At 44.2% G+C, this 20,762-nt stretch overlaps 1 protein-coding gene across 2 annotated transcripts in view; it reads left to right on the forward strand.

Moving 5' to 3' along the window:
• The window catches only part of BTBD8 (BTB domain containing 8), a 430,373-nt gene that overhangs the window by 301,235 nt on the left and 108,376 nt on the right, over positions 1 to 20,762 (forward strand). For both annotated transcript variants that reach the window (XM_085602178.1, XM_085602180.1), the window contains one exon: positions 13,358 to 14,045. In XM_085602178.1, coding sequence (XP_085458304.1) covers positions 13,358 to 14,045 — 688 coding nt within the window. The remainder of the gene's footprint in view (positions 1 to 13,357; positions 14,046 to 20,762) is intronic.

A 20,762-nucleotide genomic window follows, 5' to 3' on the forward strand; every position in this document is an offset into this window, starting at 1 on the left:
TCCCCTCGGTGAGAAATACTCTCTACCCTCAAATGTATTATTTCGTACACGTTTCCCACCTCTCTGCATATCGTTTCGGTCAACAAAATCTACTTTTCTATCAGAAAGCTTTGTGGCCAGCTTTCGGGCCTAACTGCATCAGTCCAGCTCTCCGTCCATGGAACAGACACCGTTCAAATTCTGTCCTCAGTGCCACGCAAAGTATCCGCGCACTGACTCACACCAGGTGTGTAACTTGTGCTTGTCTCCAGAGCCCAAGGAAGAAGACTGTGACGCTTGCAGATCATTTTGGTCGAAGAAAACTCTTTGCCACCGTCGGGCTCGACATCAAGAGATGCAGCGTCAAAGCATTAAAGACACGCCTGATATCTTCGGTGAAGAGTCAGAGCAAGAAGATATTGATGTATCAGTGGCGGAGGAGGAAGAGGCATTCTCTGTGTCGTAGTCTGATTCGGAGCTCCAGATAGACCTCTATGCTGAACTTACGCAGGGACAAGGTGACGTGAGTACAGAAGACCACCTTTCCTCATCAACTCACTCACAAAAAACCTCCACTTCTGCCTTCTGGCCAAGGTCAGCACCGAGACGACGTTTCTGATGCCTGCCTTCCGGCTCAGCTCCGAAACATACAGTCAAACCTCCGGGTCAGGACCAAGTTGACACAAACCCTCTTCGGAGCTGAAACCCTCCGGTTCCAAGTCCAAATCCGTCTAGGAGCACAAATCCTCCATGCCGAAAAATAAACCCCCTTCAGAGCCAAAATCTTCTGCACCCAAAGGTCAGACCATATCGGCACTGAAAACACCGGCACCAAAACCAAAAGATGTCTCTGTGGATCCAAATTTAGACATGGTTCCACCAAAAATGAATCCCAAACAGAAGGAACTTTATATTAACCCAGAAACTGGTCATATTCATACCAAGCTACCTTGTAAACACAAGCTTCCTGATGAGGACACTCATTACAAGATCCCTTTAAAAAAGAAGTCTGTTGGTGCAAGCCCTTTTCATCTGCCACCAGCATCCCCTCCACCACCCTCTCATCTGAGTTTAAATCCTTTGCACATCACACCTCAGGATTCTCCTCAATCACACCATGACAGGTATGATATTGATGAGGGGGCAGACATTTACCAGTAGATCCATGGAAAGATTACGCAATTGACCCTCCATTAGACAACGACAAATACCTTTACCCTGCCAAGCCATCTCCACCTGATGACAATGTATCTTATCAGGAACTCATTGCCAGGGCTGCAAAATACCATGAGGTGGTACAACACAAAGAATCCCTACTACCGGATTTTTTGTATGAGACATTAGGATCAACACACAGGTGAACACAAACACTCCCTATGCTTAAGGGTATGATGAGACACACTGAAGAAATTGTGAAAGATCCTGTTCGGGCACATATGTTGACTCCTAGAGTCGACATAAAATATAAAGCCTCTCCCAACAGATCCAATATTTATTAAAGGCCAGTTACCACTAGACTCACTGGTAGTGTCCAATGCTCGCAAACGACCTAATTCCCAAACTTCCGGGGATGCTCCTCCCCCAGACTAAGAATCCAAGCCAATAGGCGCTTCTGGCTAACGCATAGCTGCTCAAGCTGGCAATCAATGGCTAACTGCAAACACGCAGGGCCTCTTGGCATATGACAGGGCACACTAGAATGAAATGGAGCAATTGCTCCAATTTCTCCCATATGTTAAGGCAAAAACGCAAGATTTAGTAAATGGGGGAAAGCTAATTTCCAATTCATCAATAAGATGTGCTCTAGATGCTGCTGATACCGCAGCTGGAGAGGTCAACACTAGCATCTTACTCAGAAGACATGCTTGGTTAAGGATTTCCAGGTTTAAGCCCGAAGTCCAACAATTTATTTTAAATACACCATTTGATAAAGAACATCTCTGTGGTCGCGAGGTCGACTAGGTGCTTGAAAAAATGAAAAAGGACACTGAAGTCGCTAAGTCCATAGGAGCGCTCCAGTCTCCTTCAAACAGAGGTTCCTTTTGTCACTCATCTTACCGAACAGGGTCCAAAACCACACCCTCGGACCAGAATACCTCCTCTTACAAAGAGGATTTTTCCGAGGAGGATATAGAGGAAACAACTCTAAAGGCAGGTGTAAGGGCACCACAGCGCGCAACTCCCCTTCCCATAATAAGCAGTGGCTTCCCTCGGACCATATCACACCTGTTGGAGGAATACTTCAATAGTTTCTCCCCTTTTGGCAATCTATAACAACCGACAAATGGGTGATCGGAATTATCCAACATGGTTATTGCCTGGACCTCATCACCAATCCTCCAAACATTCTGCTCGATCTCACAAGTTGTCTCCAGACCACTTGCAGTTGCTTGAACAGGAGGTGCAATTTCTATTAGCAAAAGAAGCCATAGAACCAGTCCCTTTACAGTAACAAGGTTCAGGGATCTACTCTCTGTTTTCTGATTCCCAAAAAGGACGGCTCCTTAAGATCTATTCTAGAACTCTGAGAGTTAAACCATTACATGTTATCAGAGCACTTTCACATAGTATCCCTTCAATAAGTACTTCCACTTTTACAGAAGGGAGATTTTATGTCTAAAATATGAATATTTTCATGTTCCAATTCATCCAGCTCATCCCAAATACCTCAGATTTGTGATAGCAGGCAAACATTAACTATTCAAAGTACTCCCGTTCGGAGTGACTGCTGATCCCAGAGTATTTACCAAATGCCTGGCAGTAGTTGCAGCTCATCTCTGAAGACAACATATTCACATCTTCCCCTACTCAGACGACTGGCTCATCAAAGACAGCACTCATCAAAACTGTCTCTAAAACACTCAGACCACAATAGAGCTACTACATCACCTGGGCTTTACGGTCAATGCACAGAGATCTCACCTGCATCCTTCACAGATGCAATCTTACCTAGGAGCCACTCTAATCACTATCAAAGCTCTAGCCTTTCCCAATGTAGCCAGAATTCACAACATTCAGGCTATGATACTACAATTCCAATCCAAACAAACATTACAAGCCAAGTGTTCATGCAACTGCTGGGAATGATGGCATCTTGCATCACAATTGTGCCCCATGCAAGACTCCACGTGTGTCCTCTACAAGAGTGCTTAGCACATCATTGGAATCAATCGCAGAGTCAATTAAACGATCTGGTGTTGGTAGAAGACCGCACCCGTCGCTCTCTGCAGTGGGGGAACCCACAAAGTTTATCAAGAGGACGGCCTTTCATCTACTCTATTCCACAGATCGTGCTCACAGCAGATGCATCTCTGACAGGTTGGGGTGCCCATCTCCAAAATTACACAATACAAGGCCTGTGGAGCAAGAAGCACCAAATCCTCCATATCAACTATCTAGAGCTTCTAGCAGTGTTTCTAGCACTCAAAGATTTTCAAACTCACCTGATAGGCAAAGCTGTCCTTGTCCGGACAGACAATATGTCAGCAATGTACTATGTACAAAAACAGGGGGTACATACTCTCTCCAACTGTCACACCTCTCGCAAGCCATTTGGAATTGGGCATTCACACACAGGATTTATCTTCTGGCGGAACACCTTCCCGGGGTAAACAATCAGATTGCCGACCTTCTCAACGGAAAGAGGCAGCAAATTCATGAGTGGGAACTTCATCCCCAAATTCTCCTTCCATACTTCCAATAATGGAAATTCCCAATTGGAATTCCCACAATAGGACTTGTTTGCCACAGTCGACAATGCAAAATGCCCAAACTTTGGCTCCAGGTTCACACACCCTCTCTCAAAGGGCAATGCCCTATGGATGAACTGGTCAGGGCTATTTGCATACGCTTTTTTGCCTCTCCCACTCATCCCGTGTCTAGTTCGGATGCCCAGGTGAATAACCCTCACACTAATCCTAGTAGCTCCCACATGGGCCCTTCAACCATGGTACACCACCCTGTTGGAGCTGTCAGTGGTTCCACATGAAAAGCTGCATCTCACCTTCAGGCTCCTTACGCAGAACCATGGAGAAATCAGACATCCAAATCCCAAAGACCTAAACTTAGCGAACTGGCTCCTGAAGTCATAGAGTTTGGTTATTTAAATCTACCAACAGACTGTAAGACTTTTCTGAAAGAAGCAAGAAAGCCTACTACCAGAGCTTGCTATGCAGCAAAGTGGAAAAGATTTGGTGTTTACTGTATTAACAACTAAATCAATCCTCTAGATCATTCCATACACATCATTATCTGTTCCCTGTTACACTTACAGCAAACTGGACTGGCTTATACATCTATTCGTTTGCACACGGCAGCGGTTGCTGTGTATTTGCAGAACAGGCAGCATTTATCACTATTTAAAGTTCCAGTAATCAAAGCCTTTATGGAAGGCTTGAAAAGGGCAATACCACCAAGAATTCCCCTTGCGCCAGTATGGAATCTTAACATTGTCCTTACAAGGCTTATGGGGCCACCTTTTGAACCATTGTACAATTGTCCTTTGTAGTTTCTTTCATGGAAAGTTGCTTTCCTCATTGCAGTCACTTCATTAAGGAGAGTTGGTGAGCTACAGGCATTAACCTTGGAAGAACCCTTCTTTCAGCTCCAGAAAGACAGGGTAGTTCTTCGACCAACCCTACATTTCTTACCAAAGTGGTTTCTGCTTCTCATATAAACCAATCAGTTGAGTTACCTGTGCTTTTTCCCCAACCTGATTCTGTTGCAGAACGAACTCTTCACACGCTTGATGTCAAAAGAGCTTTATTGTACTACATAGATCGAACCAAAGATTTTCGCAAAACAACTGTTTAGTTGCATTTGCTCCACCTCACAAAGGCAATCCCATCTCTAAATCAGGCATTTCAAGATGCATTCAAACATGCTATGCAAAAGCAAAAATAACTTTGGGCCAGATGCATTAATAATCTGTTTTGCGATTTCATAATTGGGAATCTTTGGAATTCGCAATTAGGAAATCGCATAACAGCATGCATGAAAGTGTTTTGAACACTTTTTGCGATTCTTAATGGGTCGCAAATCACAGGGATGGTGACCTGCTGAGATCAGCAGACCACCATGTCTGTGATTGTTTTTCAAATAAAACAATCTTTTTTTTTGTAAAGCATCCCATTTTCCTTAAAGGAAAATGAGATGCTTTACAAAAAGAAAAATGAAAAGTTTTCTATTCATTTTACGAGAGTAGGCAGTGGTCTGTGGGACCACTGCCTGCTCTTAAAAAATGCTTTTACAAACTTTCACAAAGGGAAAGAGGTCCCTTAGGGACCCCTTCCCATTTGCGAATTGATTACCATCTACTTGAAGTAGGTGGTAAAATACGAATATTTTGCGACCTCATTCATGGTGAAAAAACATTCATACATACCATTAGGATTCGCTATTTGGAAGGGACGCCCTAGACACGCCCCTTTAAAATAGCGAATCGCAAACCCATTTTGTGATTCGGTAACAGGTTATCGAATCGCAAGAAAGGGTTTGCTACATAAGAAAAGTATTTTTTTGTGATCACAAACGGGCCGATTCTGCGAATTGGCCGTTTGCGAAGACAAAACATGCTTGATACTTCTGGCCCTATATCCATACCCCTAGAGCACACTCCATTCACAAAAAAGGGGCTTATATGGCCTTTTTAGGTAAAATTCCTCTAGCTGACATATGTAAGTCAGCTACATGGTCTACACCACACACATTTACCAAACACTACTGTGTAGATGTATTAGGACGCCAACAAGCCAATGTAGGCCAAGCAGTAGTTAAAACACTGTTTCAAACAACTGCAACATCTACAGGTTAGCCACCAATTTGGGAGTATACTGCTTTGTAGTCCATGCAAAGCATGTGTATCTACAGCACACATGCCTCAAACGGATTATGTTACTTACCCAGTAAGCATCTGTTCTTGGCATTTAGAGCTGTAGATTCACAAGTACCCATCTGCCGACCCAGACACCTAGAGTTGTTGCAGTTCTTCATTATATATTCAAACGCATGGACATCTCTATACAACACTTACTCCCTCCATTCTCACCCTCTTGCTGGAAAACAGTCTTAACAATGGAGTCGATGCCCATGCGCACTATCACTGAAAGGAGGAGTCACCTTACCTCGTGACTAGGAAAAGACTTCTTCGAAGAAAAACAACCTGCAAACACCCATTCCCAACACTTGATGGCAGGAGTATGCAAAGCATGTGAATCTTCAGCTCTACATGCCAAGAACAGATGCTTACTGGGTAAGTAAGATAATCCTTTGGTTGTGCAGGAAACCCATCTGATGGGTAAATAAGGTCCCATGCCTGGCCTGATGGGGTTACACACAGGTGTATCACTCTGGATTCATGAGGAGGTCTGGGGGAAGGGAAGAGGGATTTTGATTGGGCGCTCCATCCCTTTTCAATACATCAAGACCTCGGTAGACACCTATGGTAGATATATAATGGTGATGGGGGCTCTTTGGAGAAATTGTTACGCTATAAAATATTTATGCCCCTCCCCCAGTGGACCTCTCATTCCTTGAACTGTTGAGACTGTGTGGGGGACCTACTGGAGGGACTGGTGGTTATGGGAGGTGACTGGAGCGGAGTGATTGATACCACAGTAGATAGGTGGCGCTCACGCGTGTTGCCTTGAGTGGCTAGTCCGATGCCCTTATCTTTTGTGTCGGCCCTGGAGCTCCAGGATGTTTGACACGCACACCACCCTTCTCTGGGGAGGGCTATACTTTCTATTCCTCACAGCACTGCGCTTTCTCGTGACTTGACTATTTTTTTCCTCTCTGGCAATTACATTCTGAGAGTGAGGGTGATAAGAGTGCTCCCCAGGGGCCTGTCTGACCACTCTCTAGTGGCAATGAACATACAGATGGGCCCCGCTAGCCATACGTTCCGGTGGCGTCTCTTGATGTGGCAATTGCAAAGCCTGGAATGCCACAGGTATATTGCCAATTGCATAGAAAAATATTTTGCTCTTAATGCAGACTCAGTGCAGTTCCCTCAGACTCTATGTGAGGCAATCAAACACACTATTAAGGAAATTGATATTAGTTATTGCACCGGCAAGCGCTGACATAGAGCCCAGGAGGTGATTAAATCTAGAGTCGAAAATCCTAGAATTATATGGCCAGCTGAGCGGCGATCAGGCACACAGACAACTCTGCTTGGCGCAACAGAGATACCAACAAACTTTGCTGGACAAGGCACAGATGGCCTGGAGGGCTTCTGACCATAAGTCCTCCCCTCTTCCTGTGCTTTGCGGCGACGCTGGTACCCTACTCACTTATCCTAGTATGATTGCAAATATATTTGCCTCCCATTTAGAGGGAGTCTATGCGGAATAGGAGATACTTTCTAACACACAAATGGAAGAATTTGTATGGGCACTCCCACTCCACTCATTTTCTTCAGGAACTCGAGACCTGCTTGACTCCCCTCTTACAGTGGAGGAACTTCTTGCCGTGTCGTCAGATGGGAATTCTGGTAAGGCACCTGGCCCTAACGGCTTTCACGGTTAGTTCTTTAAAATGTTCATGCCTAAATTCCAGACTCACCTCCATGCGGCCATGTTGTCTGCAGTAGAGGCCAGGGTCATGCTGCCAGATTTGTGCCATGCTGAAATAGTAGTCCTTCCCAAACTGGGGCGCCTAACGGATGATCCTGCATCATATTGCCCAATTTCCCTGCTAAATCTGGAAGTTAAACTCTTAGCCAAGGTCCTGTTTGATAGATTGCTCCTGTATATTTCCCACCTGATTCATCCTGACCAGGCAGGGTTTATGCCCCATAGTACCGCATGCCACAACATACAACACACACATAATGCACTGGTAATGGCGGATAGGCTGGTGGAACCGGCAATGCTCCTCCTGGCCGATATAGATTGTGTGAACTGGCCTATCTGTTTCTTCTTGAACGCCTTAATTTTGGGCCATGGTTGACCTCAGACATCCGCCTCTTGTACACAGCACTGAGGGCGTCGCTGAAAGTGGCTGGGGCGAGATCACGCACCTTTCCTATTCGGTGAGGGACTAGACAGGGTTGTCCTCTGTCCCCCCCCCCTGCTGGTCACCATTGTCATGGAACGTCATTGGCGGTGTGGGAAGAATGGATGCGCAGGTCTGAGGATTTGAGTGGGGGTGTGGAATATCGGATAAAATCGCTTTATATGTGGATGACGTACTCTTTTTCATCACACAATCAGGTACGACAGATTGTTGCAGATAATATGCATGTTCAGGGAGAATACTGGTCTTTTTATTAACACTTCTAAATTTACGCTGTATGCGTTAGGGTTGGGTCTGTACCATGTCGATTCGGCCCCCAATATACAGGTTGCCACGGATGTTTTTAAATACCTGGTGGTCTTTGGTACCCCAGTGGCTACAAAGACATGGTATGTTAATATGGAACCACTTCTGGCCCGATTGAAGAAAGATAGAAATTTGGACTGGACTTCCATTTTCCATAATAGGCCGTTCAGCGATCTTTAAAAGGGTTTTGCTGCCCAGATTGTTGTATCAGCTGCAAAACTTCCCATTTGAAATTCATGGCAGTGGTTTCTCAAACTAAAATCTATCCTTACTAACTTCCTATGGGATGGAGGTACCCTGCGAGTAGCTTTAAGTAAATGTTTTCAGTCTACCTACTTTGGGGGCATTGCAGATGTTGAATATTATTACCAGGCGGCTCACCTCTAAATAGTAACTGAGTGGTGCTCGAATACCCATGGGGACCCTGCTTATGCCCTGGACAGATCGGCAATGGGAACAATTCCATTTCAGATGTATCTATATGGTGGGGGGAGAGGTGTATATCTTCCCCTGGCAACTAAAGTGGTTGTAGATTGTGGCGCTTGACTCGCAGACAAATGAAATGGTGGGGTAGATTGATGCAACAAACTCCATTATGGTGTGGACAAGTGCTTTTCCAGGTGGCAAGATTTAAGGGATTTTGAAAATGGGATCTCTACGTTGGGAGACGTGATGCAGGGCATAACCCTGAAATCTTATCAGTCGCTCCTGACTGACTTCAGTTACATCATAGTCAATTTCATAAATTTCTCCAACTTCGTCATGCACTGACCCCTTACTTTAAATCATTGGGGATTTCATTCCCTAGAAGGTAAACTTCTTATGGGTGATTTGGGGGATCAGAAAATTGTAAAGATCTATCAGTCCTGATGCATTTCCAAACGAGATGTTGCAAAAGAGTGGAAGTCGGTTGCTCCTCCATCCCTATCAGTATGGAAGAAGGGCATGGACTATAGCATGGCTATGAAGATAGCAGTATAGAAGGCTAGGGGATGCCCCCAAAAGCTCCCTAAGGTGTGGAAATGTTGGGCGGAATACAGGGGGCTTCTCGTGGAACCAGTCCAACATAGTCATCAGCTACTTGATGATGAAATCCGATCTTATCCAATGTACTAATAGCACTGTACGTATGTTTACTCATTTTATACTTTAGATGTATCCTTTCCTTGGTTTTGGGAGAACTTGTATGGCTGCGGGGCGAGGGGCGTGGGGGGGCTTACAAGCTTTTTCTTTGCTTCTGTTATTGATGTAGTATTTATCTTTATTGCTTTTGACTTGCGACTTTTGTCTGGCCTGTTTGGCCGCATTGTTTCATGTACAATTTGCAATAACGTGTTCCAAAAAAGAAAAAAAAAACATAGTGAGTGGCCTATAGGATGACAGGTCTCATCCAACCAAGTCAGGCTTCAGTATCCTAGAAATGCCACCTTCCCATATGGATGGAGGGAGCACTTCAGAATCTCTGGCCTCCATGTATACCTCTAGTAAGTGTTGAGGAGCAAGGGAAAAAAGACTGGTAAAACTGAGCAGCGAAACCATCACTGCCCAGAGCTTTGCCCCTGGGCAGTTGCCTAAGTGCCAGCTGGACTTCTACCAAGGTGAGGTCTGCCTCCAGATCCTGGACAACAGCCTTCCCCAGCTGCAGTAGATGGCCAGAAAGACAGCTATTCACTCCGGGTCAGGAGGGTGTGAATTACAATACACCTGTTCCAGATGAGATTTGAGGATGTCCAGTATACCCTCCCACGTGAATACTTCCCAACCCTGAGGGGATTTAAGATGGAGTATGGGGGAAAGGGAAACCTCCTGCCAAAGAATTCAGGCCAATAACCGGCCTGAGCTGTCCCCTTCCCTATGGAACAGTTGGCAATATGATTTAAAGGTGTATTTCTCAAACCTGTTCCTCACATCTGCAACCTGCTGCTTAACCAGTAACTCCCTCTGCCATCCCCCGCATAATTTGGAGGAAGCTGCTGTATGTTACCTAATTCATCCTCCTGCTGGGTAAATTCAGCCTCCAGTGCACGCCGAACACCACAGGCGAGGTCAATCAATCAATCAATCAAAAGCATTTGATCCACACAACATCTCCGGATCACAACCTTCATTGCCTCATATTCAGTGGACCGATGACTTGTCAAGGACCAATTAATCTAAATAAACTCCACCAACATCTCCCAGCCTTTTACATCTTGCATCTTGTTGGATTTCAGGAGGGAGCCGATAAGTCAACTGGGACCGAGTGCCGCTCCCCCATCTAATTTCACAGCAGACAGGGGTGTGATCAAACAAGTAGTGGGACAAGTGTGCCACCGCACGGATCGCCCATCCCAGTGAGGCAGACGGCAAAATACGATCCAGTTTACTATAAGTATTATGTGTCAAGGAGTAACCTGTAAATTCCTTCGAGGCGGAGTGAGTAGCCCTCCATTTATTGCAGAGCCCCAAGTAAGCATTGGCCTCTTGTAGTGAAGAAGTCATCATAGGCTGGTTATTATGGCATAGGGGGTGCCTATTGAGATTACCGCCTAGAATACAGTTAAAGTTACCAGCTCAGAGAACATGACATTCCCGCGCTAGTGAGAGGACATCCTGCAACTTCAGATAGAAGCTCCCCTCGTCAGTGATGAGCCCATACTTATCAACAGTGGTGACTTCCACCACGTCAAGTCTGCCCTGTATCATCGGGTAGCGACCCTATATATCCACCTCCACCTCCATGTATGAAAGGTCAAAGGCTACCCAAATACGGACTCCCCCAGAAGAAAGTCGAGTAATTATCATAATAGACTTGACCCGCCTTTTCTTGGCCAAGTAATTAGCCTCTGCATCCGAAATAAGTGTCCCCTGAAAGCAGGCAATATCAACAGCTTGTCTCTTAAGAAAGCAGAGCACCATATAGCATTTCTTATAAGAGCCCAACCCCCATACAATCCAGGAGGTAAGCCTATATGTTACCGTCTTACCCATCATTGGTTAAAGAGTGCATGGAGATCAAGCCTCTCCTCCTTGTGGCAAGATGGTAACTAACCACAGGTCAACAAAACTAAACAGACAACCAGAAAACTCCCACCTGACCAGACAAATAGGACTAAACCACAGTATCTTACAAGCTCAAAAGAATCCATGTGTCAGGGCTTCCATCCGACCCAACTCCCCCAGGACAAACAACAAGTATTAACTCAACCAATGGAAGACTTGCCTCCCCCAAATATGCATCATACACAAACCTCCATGCATATGCAAAGATAAAGGAAACGCCCCGAACGCAACCTCTGCAAATCCGTCATCCGCAGCGCCTAGAACCATAAGAGGAGGCGGGCAATGCAGTCTGTCAACATTCACTATTAACAGCAGGTATAGAACTGCACAAAATGCCCCTCAGTAGCACAGTTGTCCGACACACACCCTCATCCAACCCGCAGGCAACAGCACCATTCAAGACCACCCTCCCCGTGGAAGAGTAGACCGCAAGGAGCCCCCCCCGGTAGCAGGAACATAGCAATTAACCTTCAAGGAGGCACAGTGCCAACAACTACATCACTACATTGATGAGGAGTATCTGAGGACTCTCTATCGAGTGGAATCCTATCCAATAGTGTCTCGGGCACCTGCGAGGTCTCAGGAGAAGCAACATCCATGGTGCCATCATCTTGGACCAAAATGCTCCCTTGACCGGGGTGTCTGCTCCCACACCGCCCACCACAGGTGCGAAAGGAGTCCACTTCACTCAGGGGGCACACAAGAAGCCTTTATGACATGTCAAACTAAAATTTGACCTCCTCTGGAAGTTCTTTGCTGCTATTACACAGAGCTTGGCCAGGTAGAGGAGCATGGGCATGATGAGGTCCAGGGTGTGCAACCTCTTTACCTCCAGGAAAGATTTGCGCTACTTCTGGATCTTCTGGGTATATTCAGGGTAAATTGCAATGTTGCGATTTTCAAACTGCAGAAAGGAGGCCTCCATAGCAGCTCTCACGATCGCTTTTCTGTGCCTGCAATTCATTACTTGAGCAATGAAGGGCGTGCTTGATCCTTAATTTCCCTTTGTTTCGTAATTTCATCAATGCCTAATGGCTAAATGACCCACCAATCCTCAGACTTGGGCTCTAAAATGGAACGGTCCAATGGATCGATAAAACGGTGTTGCATTCTGGGTGATCTGTACTTTGTTCCTGCTTTGGCAAACTATTGGTCCCACAATGTAAACCTCTATGATGTAACCTCATTATCTTTGGTTTTCATGAGAAGAGGCACTAGAAAGCAAGTCAGTTTCTATCTACGGTTTTGCTGGTTGATGGGAGGGACCCTGCGCAAGACCTAATCTTTTATGCTATGATAATGGTTAGAAATTTCCACATATCATTTTTGACAGAAAAGTGCAAAGGCTTGTGGACACCTAAAGATACAGATTGTCACATGGCTTCTTTCATTCAGAGCTTTTTTTCATAACATACTCGAGGGTTGTCGGCCTCTTTAGCATTCAAAACTTTCATTCAGTGTTAACAATTTATTTATATTTATGGATTCAAAAAAATAAGCCAAAGATATAACAGAGATGGAAGTGCAGTTCATCAAAAATACATATGTATAGGAGCTATGGATTGGTGAAGGAAAGACAAAGGGCTACTGATATATTAAAATGAGTTGCTGTGTATTCTGAACACGCAGTATTCCAAAAGGGCCAGAGGGTGCTTAAATATTTGCAAGAAGTAAAGAATGCTGATATGGAATATGTTTGGAGGAGTGTTGGTACTGCAGAATTCCATGTGTATGTGGGAGCAATGGTGCCTTTATGAGTTTGTTTGGAAGAGTGGCAGCTTGTAGGACATCAGATTTATAGATTGCTGGGAGGGGTGTAGCTGGCAGGTGTGTGTTTGTGGATGGAAGCAGGATACAGGTCTGTGCAGGGGTGCAGCAGGATGACAGGTATCAAACTTGAATGGATAGTTAGAATGAAAAACAACTAGTTTTTGTCAACAATATTTCATTAAGAAAAATGAATGTTTGCCTTAACATTACATTACATTGCTTATGACATTCTCTTTTTTTGCAGTTGATCAAATGCACTAAGGCAAGTGATCTAAAGCACAGTGGCAACAAAGTGGAAAGCAAGGGGACAAGCTGCAACCGGTCATCTGTTGAAAAGATGAAATCGGATGTTCTTGGGGCATCTGGGCATACTGCAACAACAAATAGAAATGCTTCTGGCGGCAAAGTGTCAAAACCTGAAACTGTAAAGGGTAATGATAGTAAAAAAGCAATGTCAAGAGCTACAAAAGATCCCAAATCCCTTGAAAAAACTGCAAGTACAAAATCTAAAACTGTTATGAAACCCAAAACAGAAAACTTAAACAGTAAGACCGAAGCTTCACTGCCCAAGCAAGAGTCTGAAAAGCTATTGACTCCAAGCCTAGGGAGAAATGTAACAACTGTCAAAGGGACCAAACTTTCAGAAGGCAAAAACGTAGGAGCAAGACCAAAAACTGGTTCTGGCAGCTCCAGTTTCCAAGTTAAATCAACTGTGAAAAAACCTGCATCACCAATGAGCGCTGCTAAAACTAACAAAAAGTCAGAAAATTTGAGTCAAGACCCTCTCCTTTCAAGTGAGTGTTCAGAGGACACTAAGGAGGATGCATCAGGAAATGAACAATCAATGTCATCTAATAAAAGATCTGCTTGTTCACCTCTTACTCGGAATGTGTCAAAAGCCATCGTGGATTGTTCAGAAGATGATGCTTCAGGTAGGTTTTTACCTCTTAAATAGTGTTGCAGAATTGAAGTTTGATGGCTCTCCCCTGTTGTAGGTTATCATGTAGCAGAGTATATCTGGTAGGGATGGGAGAAACAATTAGATGAAATACCTAGCTGTGTAACAACCAGTATGACTCCTTTCAACCAATCCGAATTAGTTCCTGAGTTTTGGGCATTCAGTAGAGCCATTCAGAAATTCAAGGGCTTCCTATACCCTCCAGGACCATCTGAGGTCGGGAAAGATTCAGAGAGTAACATTGCACTGCTGAGTGCCTTACTGTAGGTGATTGAACAGGCATCCCAACATAATTCAAGTGCAGAAAGCACTTGAATTATGTGCTGCTGTTGAAATGTTAAGTCAGACAGATAGCACAAGCTTTGTGTTTGAGCCCATCAAATTTGGACTATGGTGATAGGCCGTTCTCATTGGCTGGGGCTAAACAACCCCTACACAACCCTTCTTGGCAGTATGAGTTTCAGGAATATATGGGGCATTGGGGCCTAGCAGTGGTTGTTGCTATGTTTGTGTGAGTCTAACTGTGTCAGCAGTTGTGGATTTGGATTGTGTAAATAGTGGTTCTATCTGAGAATTCATGACCGGCGAACACAGAAGAATACATTCTGCTCACCCTTATTCACAATCAATAAAGACTCGTGACCCCTGTGGGGGGAGTGTCGACCTTGAGTTCCACGGCAATAGTTACAAAATATCTCACTAATAAAGTTTATGATGCGATAACAAATGTATTCTTTAATCCACAATTGAAAAGTCTTGTATTCAACAAGAACTCAATTTCTTGATTTCAGAGAAAAAAAATCTTAGAACAAGGTGATTCTATTGGAGTGGTGGTACAGTCAAAGTGAATGGATTGTGCGCAAGTGCTATACTAAATGCAGAAATATGCATGTGACTGATGAGAACATTGTAAAACCAACACTCCCATTGAGAGTAGTGAAATCCTAAGTCAATTTGAAAACAGTGCACTGTAGTAGTTGTCGACTTTTCAACCCAAAATACACAATTATTTAGAGAAGGGTCATCATCGGGACGGAAAATATACAGAAAAGACACCAGTAGACTGTGGCATGATATCCCACAATCAGAGACGTGTGTAGTAATTGTTTAAGGAAACATCATCCTGGCTCGCATGTGATTTAGCAAGCACATAAATGCAAACTCGGAAAACGAGTGGTGAAGCTGTCTGGAATTTGCCCAGTGAGGACTGAATTAATCTGTCATCCGGTGGAAATCTCGAGTGGTTTCACATCTTAAAGTATGTTAAACGAGGATTGAGTACATCTATTATCCATACACAAACCACTGTCAACCGATCAGTGGAAAAAGGAATATCTTGCATGCTGGTCGGAGCTGTGTCTCGTGCCGGGACTGCTTCACCACTCGTTTTCTGAGTTTGCATTTATGTGCTTGCTAAATCGCATGTGAGAAAATAGGACTTCCTAAAATGTGAATGTTTTAAAAATAAAAAATAAACTTGAGGTTGTATCCATTTCATACAAATGTGAAGTTCAGACTCCAGTATCAAGGATAATGTTAAACAATTGGCATGATATCCTAAAGTGAAGGAAGATGGGGCTGTACCCTAGACATAGCTGGGTGCTATTAGATATTACTAATGCTTGTTTATTAGCTCCTTCCACACATACATGGACATTGGGCATGGTTTTGCTGAAAAAAGTATTTCTTGTGTATTCATGTCTGTTAAATAATTTCCCCCCACAGATTTCTCATCTTAAAAAAATCCCCAGATGTCAGATTAGAGGCAGGACATTTCCTGCAGAGCATTATAGACCTCACTGCTCCATGTGACATCTGCCATTTAGTTACTTTTTTCATTGTTTCTCTGTGCCATATCTCTACCTAAATCCAATTTCAAGCCCTACACTGAATGCAGATGATAAAATGTTGATGGCACTTCAGTATCTTGGTAGAGAGTCTAGATATTGAAGATTTCTTCAGAAAATGTAAAATAATTAGTTAATCCCTTTTTCATGCTTTGCCCTGATACTCTCTTCTCCATATCATGTTTCTTCTTTGGAGCATCGCGTGATGTTGTGCCTTGCACAGGTCTGCACCATTTTTTGACTTTTACTGCGAGGCATAACATCGAGGTGAGCCAACTGTAATGGGGAAGAACCTTCTCTATAATCTTAGAATTTGACTTCACATAGCCACACACATTGGTAAAAGAAATTATTAATGTGATTTATTTAGTATTCCATACTTAACTTCACATTTACACATATTTCATATTCACACTTAAAGGGTAGCCAAATAAACCCCAGGAATCTGCATCAGAAAATCTCTCTAAAAACAATTGCTTCAAGAGAAATCCTCTTGTATACTCGTTAGCTATCGGCCCCCACTCTGCAATATACATCAGTGAACATGGCCCACACTCACACAATGGAAAGCTATAGTCAGGGCCACTTGAATTATGCGATTGTGCGGCTGTGGTGTTTTTTGCATAATTATGAATCTGCCGCATTTTCCACATAATCCATCATTTGCTGCATAATCTTCAGATTTTAACCAAAAAAGAAATTTGTTTCTAGCTCAAGCGGTTCTAATGTTACTAAAAATGCAGTGACATGTATTGCCATGCAGTGGAAGGCCCTTTGCAAAGGATTACCGGACACCTTTCTCTCTTTCCCCAAGAAAAGTTGTTAATGGAAAGATTCCACCCAATGGGGCAATATATTTGTAAACAATCTTTAAGACACAAAGTATATATCTGGCACAGTTTCTCTATATGATATTCTGATATTCTACCCATTCCATCAAACTCAAAGTACTTTGTTTGCTAAAATACTTCAGCTATTCACTGGCCACACTCTGATTAAGTCCCCTCAGTGCAGAGCTAGTCACTGACAATATTATAGCAATTAATCAGGAGAACAGTGGTTGAGGTTTCTACCTTGGTAGTGAGTGAAGCAGTGAGACTGATTCTAGGCCATTGAACACAATGTTCCTCCTCCGCTCTTCTGTTGAGGGAGAATCACTCCTGTGCTGATACTTGAATATTTGCTGTTATGAAAATTAAATTTTTATGACTTCAGGCGCTTCCGACCGGACGGCTCTTGGCAGGGTATGTTGGTGGTCCAGGATTTTCTACTGCCCTGTTTGGTCCTGGCTGAAGTGGTCAGGAAGATCAGGAAGTAGTGAACAAAGGTGATCGAGATAGCCCCAACATGGTGATAAAAACATGGTTCGCAGAACCTCTGGAGCCTTAGCATTGCCACTACAGATGTCCTCTCCCCCCTACCTAGAAGGGAGAGAAGATCTGTTTCAAAGGGGGTAGGCATGAGTGTTGAGGGTGTAGAATTCTTCGTCTAAACCTATCCATTGTACTGTCAGACTTATAAGCTGTGTATCGGTGGACAATCTCCTTTCTCCTTCAAATCAGAAAAGCTCTATAAACTTGGCTCTTCGGTGTCTAGTAGTTTGTATTATGCCTTTATGAGAAGCAGTATCTTTGTTGTGAGAACTCTTGCAGCAACAGTGGTCAGTTTTGAGAGAACTTTGTCAGATACAGCTCCTGGCTTGCCCTGCTGGAAGATTTTGAGCTCTATAAAACAGACTTCAGTCCGAAGGTAAAAATCTTAACTGGGCGAAGGTGTCAAAAGTATCTACCCGATGTGAGGAATTCGAGGCCGGCGAAATGTATATTTCTCCCTCTTGGAGCTGTTACCACCAAAACCAATAGCTTGAGCAGGACATCACCCAATGGCTTCCGGCTTGGAGCAAACTTTATCAAAAACAGTCTGTAGCCTTGCCACACTGGAAGATTTCTACTTCCATTTCAGAGACTAAATCAGAAGATGATATCTTTGACTGTGATGAAACCGCTTTGAGGGGGTGGGGTGGGGTGGAGTGTTAGAAATTGGGTTACTGGTTGGCTAGGGTATGCACCTAAGCCAGGCAGAACCCACCACTCTAGTCAGGGCAAAAAAGGTACACACCAAAGATAGCGTTGATGGAGCACAGTCAAATCAGTGACACAACGAATACACCACAAAAGACTCCACACAGAATGTATAAAAATATCTTGGTATGTTATAACCACATTGAGAGAAAACCACATACATACATACATACATTATAGGTTTTTCCAATTATGCTCCTGCAAAGATGATATTCATTGTGTTGATGGAAATAAGACCAACTGCTACGGAAGAGGCAAGGATGGCTTTCCTAGCCTTGGGGTGGCCAAACGGGTTCCTCCCTTGTCGGTGCGCTCTCCTGCAGCGTCACCAGACGTCTTCCACTCTGCTCTCGCTGGCAAAATCCACCAGGCAAGCTCCCCTTTGGCACAATGGTGTGGCAGTAAGCAATGAGCATCGCACTCCTTGTTACATGCTAGTAGAGGAAAGATGAAGCGATCACCACACGCTAGTAAATGAAAGATGAAGCACTCACTACACACTAATAGATAAGATGAAGTGCTCACCACGTGCTAGTTTTGAGCAAGATGCCAACAGGGGTGGAGGTGGGAATCTCTCTGGATCCACATAAACCCCAGGCTTTCAAACAAACACAGGGTGGGGGAAAGGAGAGCACTGCCAAGCACTCAGGGACAGTAGGCAGGTAGACCAACACACAGAGTTACTTGGCAAAGTGGCAGTCCCTTCAGCAACCTAGTGGGCAGAAGGTTAGCACAACAAAGCAAATAGTCCAAATGGCGGTTCCCCATGGCAGCATAGCAGTTATCTGGTATTGTGTGTAGAGCCAGCAGCATCTGATTACAATTCCCACGCAGTGTCAAACATGGTGTCAGAGCCCCTGTACTTACACTGCAAAAATGTCTTTGTTGAAGAGGTGACTTCAAAAGAAACCGTCATGGCTCCAGATGTAAATCAGCCCTTTGTGTGAGGGCAGAACATAGCCTTTACAAATGTAAGTGCGCTCCGCATCCCACTCTCCCAACCCAGGAAGACTATCAGTATGAGGATGTAGCCCAGTCACACCCAAACCTTCCTGTGTGGTGGCTTCTGGAAAGTATGCACAGAGTGTAGCTGTCAACCAGGCCCAGGCATGGATTAGGTTCAGGCTGCAAAGCACAACAAGCATTGGCATAGCCAATAGGTCTCGCCTTTGGGACCTTATAAGTGTTTAGCCATGCAGCAGTTGCATAACTAAATACTTATAAGGTCCCAAAAGCGAGACCTATTGGCTATGCCAATGCTTGTTGTGCTTTGCAGCCTGAACCTAATCCATGCCTGGGCCTGGTTGACAGCTACACTCTGTACATACTTTCCAAAAGTGATAGCGATCAAACATCAAAGCGGCCGCGAAAGTGAAAGTAATTGCTGCCAAGCGCGGCGTGCGTGCCCTCGTAGCTCTATGCTGGCCGGGTAGCACTTTTTGGAGCCCTCTCAAAAGGTCTCGCCAGACCAGCGCATGTGCTGGGTCAGGCGAGACGTAAAACGCCATAAGCACAGAGAAATGCCCACGTTCTAAAAGTGGCATTTGTAAAATAGTCATGTAAAATCCGCCTACACGAGTAAGCAGGATTTATCATTATCATTCTAAAAATACCAAGCATCGCAAGGCTACTCCATTCAGATCAGGAATTACCACTTGAACATATATAAGGGAATTTCCATTGCTAGTTTATGAGAGGAGTAGGCCTCACAGTAGTGAGAAACAAAATAGGATGTTTGTCACTACCATGACATGCCACACAATAAAGGCACATGTCCTACCTTTTACTTGTACAGCACCGTGCCCATACCTATGGCCTACCTTAGGGGTGAACTATATGTAGTAGAAGGGGAGTTTTAGGCTTGGGAAGTAGTTTTAAATACAATTTAAAGTCAATGTCGCAGTAAACTGCACACACAAGCCCTGCAGTGGCAGGCTTGAGACCCGTTTGAAAGGCTTGGGAAGTAATTTTAAATGCCAAGTCAATGTGGCAGTGAACTGCACACTCAGGCCCTGCAGTGGCAGGCCTGGGACAGGTTTGAAAGGCTACTTCTGTGAGTGGCACAAGCAGTGCTGCAGGCCCACTAGCAGCATTTAATTTACAGGCCCTGGGTATATTGGATACCACTTTACAAAGGACTTACTAGTAAATTAAATATGCCAAACCGGTGTAAACCACTCATTCCATGTGTAAAGTAGAGAGCACAGGTAAGTGCCCAGACAACACAAAGGTCAGAACAAATACGAGGAACAAGACAAAGCGTTTGGGGATAACCCTGCATAAAGGGCCTGGTCCAACAGGGAGGTATCCAACTCGCTATCCATCGCGGTCTGACTGAAGTTGTGCTGATGTCCTAGTCAGCCACAAACAGTGACTACTGATTGGCACTTTACCTTTTCTTGGCGCTCTTTACATCTTCATAAATGTATATCTCTGGCTCCTCTTATTGGATTATTGTTGTTTTGCTGTCATCTTGCTCATTAAACATCCAGCTATTTTTCCAAATTGGTTGCGGGATTTTTATTGTGATGCGTTTTGAATTTTTAACTGTTCAGTTGCTGTGCTTTGCATTTTTTTCTAAGTTAAGCCTCTCTGCGAAAGCTACCAGGGAGTCACACCCAGGTTTAAATGATTGAAATTGTGTCTTACCCAGACAAATTTGTGGTCTTCTACCTTGTGGTGGACTCGCATCAGCCTCAGTTAATAACCCATATTACTATAGTTACCCTGAGAAGGAGATACAGTAGAAAATGGATGAACTTC

The sequence above is a fragment of the Triturus cristatus genome, chromosome 4_2, assembly GCF_964204655.1.
Source record: "Triturus cristatus chromosome 4_2, aTriCri1.1, whole genome shotgun sequence".
Taxonomy (NCBI): Eukaryota; Metazoa; Chordata; class Amphibia; order Caudata; family Salamandridae; genus Triturus; species Triturus cristatus.